The 8,566-nt window shown below is 39.6% G+C and overlaps 1 protein-coding gene across 1 annotated transcript in view; it reads left to right on the forward strand.

Moving 5' to 3' along the window:
* CFAP210 (cilia and flagella associated protein 210) overlaps positions 1 to 8,566 on the forward strand; it is a 52,607-nt gene that overhangs the window by 7,391 nt on the left and 36,650 nt on the right. Inside the window, exon 2 of the mRNA XM_004703901.2 lies at positions 5,762 to 5,988. Within this exon, the coding sequence (XP_004703958.2) occupies positions 5,762 to 5,988 (227 nt within the window). The remainder of the gene's footprint in view (positions 1 to 5,761; positions 5,989 to 8,566) is intronic.

The following is an 8,566-nucleotide window of genomic DNA, read 5'->3' on the forward strand; positions in this document are numbered from 1 at the left end:
GACAGGGCAAGATATGACAAAATAACAGTTTATAAATTATCAAGGGCTCATGGGGAGGGGAGCGGGGAGGGAGGGGGAAAATGAGGACCTAATGACGGGGGCTTAAGTGGAGAGGAAATGTTTTGAGATTGATAAGGGCAATGAATGTACAAATGCACTCGCTTTACACAATTGATGTATGTATGGATTGTGATACGAGTTGTATGAGCCCCTAATAAAATGATTAAAAAACAAACAATCAAACTGTAACTCAAAACTCTGGTTTATTAATAGCAGACAAAATAGACCAAGATAAAAATTGTTACTTGACCCAAAGAAGGATATTGTGGACTGATTGAAAAGTCAATATGTCAAGAAACTAAAACAGGTATAAACATTTTTTTCATTAAACAATACATGAAGAAGTAACAAATGAAGGGAGAAATATAAAATAATAATAGAAACTTCAATATATATACTTTCAATAATATATACAGCTAGACAGGAGATCAACAAGGAAATGAAAGATTGGACCATACTACAAGCCAACTATACAGACATCTATATAACACTTTCCCCAAAAAGAGCAAATACATATTCTCACGTGTACATGGAATATTCTTCAGGATAGGCCTGAAGAATTCATCATAAGCCATGAGACATATCTTAATAAATTTATAAACATTGTCATCAGTTTGTTGTTCTACCCCAATGGAATGAAATAAGGCAGTAACAAATTTGAGAAATTCACAAAATGTGGAAATTAAACATTGCACTCCCAAATAAATGGACCAACGGAGTAGGAAGTCACAAAATACACTGAGATGAATGAAAATGAAAACACACCGCACCACAGTTTATGGACTGGGGCTGAAACAGTATTAACAGAGAAACTAAACACAAATACTGAAAGGTAAGAAAGCACTCACATTAAGAATTGACCTTGATACCGAAGAAACTAGAGAGAGCAGAGCAAAGAATATTCAAAACAGAAGGAAAGAGAGTGAAAATTTAAATAGAAATAAATGAAATAGTATTAATATAATCTCAGAGAAACTGAGAATAGAAAACAAGAGACAGAAAAATCATGGAGACCAAGTGTTTTTGTGAATAAATCAACAAAATTGACAAACCTTTAGCTATACTAACCAAGAGAAGCGAGGATGGTGAGACTTTGTCTTGCTTACTTCAGACAGGCTATTAGGAGGGGCCAATCCCTGGAGAAGTGCATCATGCTTGGTAAATTAGAAGGTGTGTGAAAATATGGAAGACCCCAGTGAGACAGCAACAGTGGGCTTAAGCATACTTCTACTGTGATGAAGGCACAGGACATTTTGTTTTGTTGAACCTAAAAGCCAGAAGTGTGTTTTATGTGTGTGCTTGAATGAGCTTCGGTAATTTTTATTCTAAAATAAATAGTCCTATCCTATCTAAGTTACTTATTTTTTGGCATACAGTTGTTCTTTGGGTTCCTTTCTGATTCCCTGGATTTCTGTAAGGGCAGCATTAGCCCAGGGATCGAGCTCAGAAGGCAGGACGGGATGAAAAAAGAATGGAAACAGAAGGCACAGGGAGGAAGTGAAGAGATGCTGGTGGATTGTGGCAGAGATGGTGTTTGCAGTCAGTGTCACAAAAAATATGCATAGATGGTTAAATGGAAAACCGATAACCAATTTACTCTCTAAACCTTCACAAAAGGTTTAAAAAAAATCTTTAATAAATGAATACTAGCAAGTTAAATCTCTCAAAACTCACTGCCATCTAGTTGATTCCAACTCACAGTAGCCCTTTAGGATAGGGTAGAACAGCCCTTGTGAGTTTCTGAGACACTAAGTCTTTATAGGAGTAAAAAGCCTTATTTTACCCAACCAGAGTGGCTGGTGATTTTGAACTGCTGACCTTGTGATGAGCAGCCTAACTCATAGCCTCCATACCAGGGGTCCTCAAACTACGGCCTGCGGGCCACATGCGGCCCGCCGAGGACATTTATCCGGCCCACCGGGTGTTTTTGCCCCGTTTTGTTTTTTACTTCAAAATAAGATATGTGCAGTGTGCATAGGAATTTGTTCATAGATTTTTTTTTAACTATAGTCCGGCCCTCCAATGGGTCTGAGGGACAATGACCTGCCCCCCTGTTTAAAAAGTTTGAGGACCCCTGCTCAGAGCTCCAAGTTAAATCTAGTAACTATGAAAAGAACTATACAGCATGACTGAGTTAAGTGTAAGAAAAGTATTGTTATATACTGTATTTCTATACTAAATGATAGAAACTACAAGACCACAAGAGGTGCAGAGAGAACATTTGCCATTGGCTAGTACCTGTTCATGATTTTAAGGAGCCCTGACGGTGTAGTTGGTTATGCTTTGAGTTCCTGCAAGGTCAGCTGTTCCAAAGGAGAAAGATGAACCTAGTTGCTCCAGTAAAGATTTAGTCTTGGAAACCCAAAGGGGCAGTTGTATTCTGTTATATAGGGTCAATACGAGTTGGAGCTAATTCGATGGCAATGAGTTTGGAGTTTTTGTTTTTGATTTAAAAACAAAAAAGCAACTAAACTGGGAATACTCAACTAGGGTACTTCCGTTCTTAATACCTAATCAAAGGCATCTACAAACAACTCACAAAGAATACCATACTTGACAATTCTTCTACCCTAAGATCAGGAACAATAAGGGTGTCTCCTTGCGCCACTTTTATCCACATTCCACTGGAAATCCTAGCCAAAACAATTAGGCAACAAAACGAAAGGATCCATACTGGAAATGAAGTAAAGCTGTATTTCAAGATGTGTCATGGTCTCATATGAAGAAAATCTTGAAGAATCCACTAAATGACTATTAGACCTAATAAAATTTAGTAAGATTGCTGGATACAAAGTCTATAACCAAAATTCAGTTGTAATTCTTGCAGTAAACAATCCAACAGTGAAATTAAGAACAATTGAGGAAAAAAAATTGTAATAGGAATCAAAGTAATAAAATCTATTTCAAGAAAGAAGTATAAAACGTATACTCTGAAACAATTTTTGAAATAAGGAAGATGGACAAGGCCTTTCTTGCTAGAGTCTCCTTCTAAAAATCAATCTGAGGATTCTGTGCATCATAAAGGTTCCATCTACAATCATAGTTACAGCACAGGGCTGGGTGGTGTTCTGTTCCTTTGTCCATGGGGTTGCCATGAGACAGAGGCCTGCCTATTTGAAAGCAGCTAACAACTTCACCATCACCACCAAGCAAATGAAATATATATACAGAGTAATCTTTTCAGTAAATAGTGCTGGGATAACTGGATATCCACATGTAATAAAATGACTACATCATTCCACATACAAATATTAACTCAGAATGAATCATATCCTAAAATATAAGAGCAAAACCATAAAATTTTAGAAGAAAACATAACTATAAATGTTCTTCACTGCACTAGGTAGTAATTTTTTAGACATGTCCCCCAAATGTAACCAGCCTAAGAAAAAAATAGATCTGGACTTCACTGAAATAAAAAAATATTTGCAAGTGAAAAGATACTATCTCAAGAAATTAAAAGACAATTCACAGAAGGAAAAACTACATCCACCCAAGGACAAGCAGATGGATTATGGGCCCCACTGAACTGTAGTCCCAATCCAAGAACAGTTCTGATCATAGGCCCTGCTCACCTGCATGGAAGGGTCACTGAAGATAAGGGTGCTCCAGCAACATGTGAAGAAAGCAGTTGGTGCTGGGCTACTAATCGGAATAGCTTCGGAGGTCTTAAAGACTTGTATTAAAATAAGCAGCTATCTAAGCATGGAGTCAACTAAGTGTACATGACAGAAGCACACCAGCTGTGTGATCCAAAGATGACAATAACAAAATTCAAATATGACAAAGGGAAAAGTATCAGAGCCTAAATTGCAAACACCTAACATTTGTGAAAGACTATAGAGGACAGTGGGAATCCAGAAACCTTCTGGTCATGACTGCCTTGGTTGGGAGGCCTTAAACCAATCTTGTAAGCTCTACTCCTAGCATGGTGTACACATCCCAGTCATGGCACCATTCCCACTCCTGTGGTCCCACCTGCATCTGTGATATATTGATCTCCCAACAGTCATGCTTTTGTGAAACTTTCCTTTGTCCTCTCATGTCTGTTTTAAGTAGCTGGTTCTCTTTAAATCCTTGTCATTCTGGCCTCATGACTATGGCCACCCTTCTGGGGATGAATTGTCTTTGTCCTCTTTAAGCCTTAATAAATGTGTCTCTATAAATTATATTTGAACATGGGGTCTTATTGATCCCCTACAACATTCATTAGGGAAATGCAAGCCAAAACCGCACAACACAGTCTTTTTAAGTTGAGTTGGCCTAGCAGCTCAATAAGATCTTCAGGAAAGGACCTGCCCCCAGGTCCTTTCCATGCTTCTTCAACAGCTTTATCTTAAGGCTAGTTCTTCACATCATGGGCTTGCTGTCTATCTGCCCTTCATTTTTCCTTGTCTATCTCCAGCTTGAGAGTCATTCTCCCATAAGAATAAGGAAAGACTTTTCTAAAAGTCACAACTAAACCTCATTTCCTGGTTCTTTGCCCATTATAAAACTAATTGTTGGCCAGGGAAATGCAAGTATTCTAAAACCACTGTTGCTCAACGAGTAAGGGCTGGAATAGAGTCAACCACAACATCAACAACGCCAACAGAAGAACATCCCCACAGATATGCATTTATAAATTGCCATTTGATTAACTTTGAAGCATGTTGAGACAATTGATATTGATTCAACTGATGATAGTACCGAGGTCCCAAGAGTTAAATGATTTGCCCAAGTTTTTATTTTTCTTTTCTAATTTATTTTTTAACATTTTATTAGGGGCTCATACAACTGTTATCCCAATCCATACACACATCAATTGTGTAAAGCACATTTGTACATCGTTTCTCAAAACATTTTCTCTCCATTGAAACCCCCGACATTAGGTCCTCATTTTTCCCCTCCCTCCCCGCTACCCCCTCCCGCATGAGCCCCTGATAGTTTATAAATGGGTATTTTGTCATATCTTGCCCTGTCCGACGTCTCCCTTCATCCACTTTTCGGTTGTCTGTCCCCCAGGGAGGAGGTCACACACAGTTCCATGTAATCGGTTCCCTCCTTCCTACCCATTCTCCCTTTACCCTCCCTGTTTCGCCACTCACACCACTGGTCCTATAGGGCTCATCCGTCCCGGATTCCCTGTATTTCCAGTTCCTATCTGTACCAGTGTACCTCCTCTGGTCTAGTCAGTCCTGCGAGATAGAATTCGAGTCATGGTAGTGGGAGCGGGGAGGAAACATTTAGGAACTAGAGGAAAGTTGTATTTCTCATCATCGCTACATTGCACCCTGACTGGCTCATCTCCTCCCCGAGACCCCTCTGCAAGGGGATCTCCAGTGGCCTACTAGTGGGCTTTGGATCTCCACTCCGCACTCCCCCCATCATTCACGATGGTAAGATTTTTTGTTCTGATGATGCCTTACACCTGATCCCTTCAACACCTCGTGGTTGTATAGGCTGGTGTGCTGATTTGCCCAAGTTTATACTGTAAGAAAATACCATGTCTTCTGATTGCAAGGCCTTAATTGTTTCCATTTAATCACTGGGTCATTAAGATAACAAGAATGAAATTGAATATTTGAAATAATTTCCAGATATCAGGCACATACTATGCCAATATATAAGAATATATTTATGTATGTGTGTGTACTTATATACTTAAGTGACTTGAACACTTCTTGGAAATCTTTAATGTTCATTTTTAAAATTTTATTAGAAATGGAGAACTCTGAAGGAAGCCAAGTTTTTTATCCACCACTTCTACCTAGCAAAGTAGATCTCCGTCAAGTCACCATAATTCCACACAATGAGTGGAAAAGGATCCAAGAGAGCCTTGATAGTTTGACTAGAGAAGCAGCATGCCTTCGTGCAGAAAGAAAGGCAAAGAAAGAAATGCACTTCCGATCCCAGGACATCGTAAAGCACTGGACTAACACCTATGCAGTAAGTATTCACCACCCAGGAGTGTACCTGTTCTGATGACTTAGTCTTATCTTTTAGTACTCTTTTATAAATATTTTTATATGTAAAATACCACTAGCATCTATTAGGACATATATTATTGGCTTAATACACCCAAACAAATCAGTTAAATCAGTTGCTGTAAATTCTAACTCCTGCTGATCCCACATACAAGGGTTACCCTCCAAAAAACAGAACAAAGCTCCACTGGATAGAACTTTTGAAATATGTATTTTTCCCACTAGGCGAGCATAGAGAAACACGCTCTGAGTTAGTGCACCCGTTGGTATCACCTGGGAAGGTTCTCTCTGGTCACGGTGAATTTTTTTGTAAAAGCTGTTTCGCTCGCTCAAACCTCCTTTGTTGTGATGACCTATTTAAGAGTGCAGGTGTGAAATTTTGTTTCCTGCTCAGAAAAAATGCCACAGAAACTGTTGTGATGTTAAACACAGTTTACAAGGACAGAGCTATGGGAAAAACTCAAGTGAATAAGTGTTTTTCTTATTTCAAAAAAGGTGAAATGCAGATTGATGACAAAACTCGTCCTGGATGTCATCAACTTCCCAAACAAATAAAATGTTGACAAAATTCATGCACTTGTGCCCGAAGACCAATTGAAGAGATAGGGAAGTTATCTGGTCTATCTTAGATCTCAGTTCAGTGAATTTTTAAAAAAAATCATTTTATTGGGGGCTCGTGCAACTCTTATCACAATTCATACATACATCCATTGTGTCAAGCACATTTGTACATTTGTTGCCATCATCATTCTTAAAACATTTTCTTTCTACTTGATCTCTTGGTATCAGCTCCTCATTATTTCCCCTCCCTCCCCGCCACCCCCATGAACCCTTGATAATTTATAAATTATTATTATTTTGTCATGTTGTACACTGTCCGACGTCTCCCTTATCCCAATTCAGTGAATTTTAAGATTTTGGAATGAGAAAGCTTGCTCCAAAATTTGCGCCTCAAGTTCTGACTGACCAGGAAAAAGATCGTGGAGTGGGAACATGCCGTGCTTTGAAAGAACAGCTCCTAAGTGGCCCAGACTTTTTCCCAAGGTCATTACTAGTGGCAGGACATGGTGCTATTCTTACGACCCCAAAAGCAAACATCAAACTAGTGGAAAATACCATCGTCACCTCACCCCCCAAAGTTCATCAATTGAAATCAAAGATCAAGATGATGCTCATTTGTTTTTTTGATGCAAGGGAGGATAGTGCATTTGGAGTTTGTTCCACCAGGTCAGACTGTTAAGCAAACTTTCTCTTTAGAGGATCTGAAAAGAGTAACAGTGTGTGACCCAAAAAGGCCTGATTTGTGGCAAATGGGGCACTGGTTTTGCCACCAGGACAATGTACCTGCTCATGCAACCATCTCAGTATGCCAGTTTTTGGCAAAACCCAGCATGCCTCTCTTTCCCCAGACATCTTACTCACCTGACCTTGCTTTTTGTTTCCCTGAATGAAGGGGCACATGAAAGGAAAGAGATTTGATAATGCAGAAGAGGTGAAGAAAAAAATGAGGAAGGTGCTGTCTGCCATCCAAACAGATGAGTTATACAAATGTTTCCAAGAATGGAATTGCAGATTTGACAAATGTATTTAGTATAATGGAGAGTACTTTGAAGGCGATAAGGTTGTTTTGTAAAAAAATGTAAATACATAGCTTTTGGGGGGAAAATTTGATGTGTTTTTTTTTTGGGGGGGACCCCTAGTATGCTAAAATAGAACTGTTCTCCAAAGGGTTTTGAAGGCTGATTCTTCACAAGTAGATCACAAGGCCATTCTTCTGAGACACCTCAAGGTGGACTTGAAATACCAACCTTTCGGGTAGCAGCCAGTCATATCTTTTTATACCACTCAGGGACTCCTGACCTATATTAACGTGTACTTATTTAAAGGACTGCCAAAAAATGAACAAATCTGAAGAAATACAGCCACAGTGCTCCTTAGAAGTGTTGATGGTGAGACTTCATCTCAGGTACTTTGGACATGCTTTCAGGAGGGACCAGTCCTCAGAGAAGGACGTGGTGCTTGGTAAAGTAGAGGGACAGTGAAAAGAGGAGGACCCTCGAAGAGATGATTGCACAGTGGCTGCAAGCAGGAATGTGAGGGTGGCACAGGACTGAGCAGTGTTGTGTTCTGTTGTAGGGTTGCGATGAGTCAGGACTGACTTGACATCACCTAGCAAAAATAATGACACATACTTCCGTGGGTTTTTTTTTTTAATCATGGCTTACACTTTTATTATATGAATAATGACCCAAAGTAACATTGTGGCCACTTGAAGGAGGATAAGTGAGTTAGAAAATCTCTTCTGGAAATGGGTGCATAAGCAAATGAGGAGAAGAAAGCTGATGGTGCCCGGCTATCAAAAGATATAGTGTCTGGGGTCTTAAAGGATGGAAGTAAACAAGCGGCCATGAAGCTCAGAAGCAACAAAGCCCACAGGGAAGAAGCACACCAGCCCGTGCGGTCACGAGGTGTCGAAGGGATCAGGTATCAGGCATCATCAGAACAAAAAAATCTTACCATAGTGAATGAGGAGGGGAGTG

Source organism: Echinops telfairi, unplaced genomic scaffold (assembly GCF_000313985.2).
Source record: "Echinops telfairi isolate 266 unplaced genomic scaffold, ASM31398v2 ScPeMD7_4;HRSCAF=17, whole genome shotgun sequence".
NCBI lineage: Eukaryota > Metazoa > Chordata > Mammalia > Afrosoricida > Tenrecidae > Echinops > Echinops telfairi.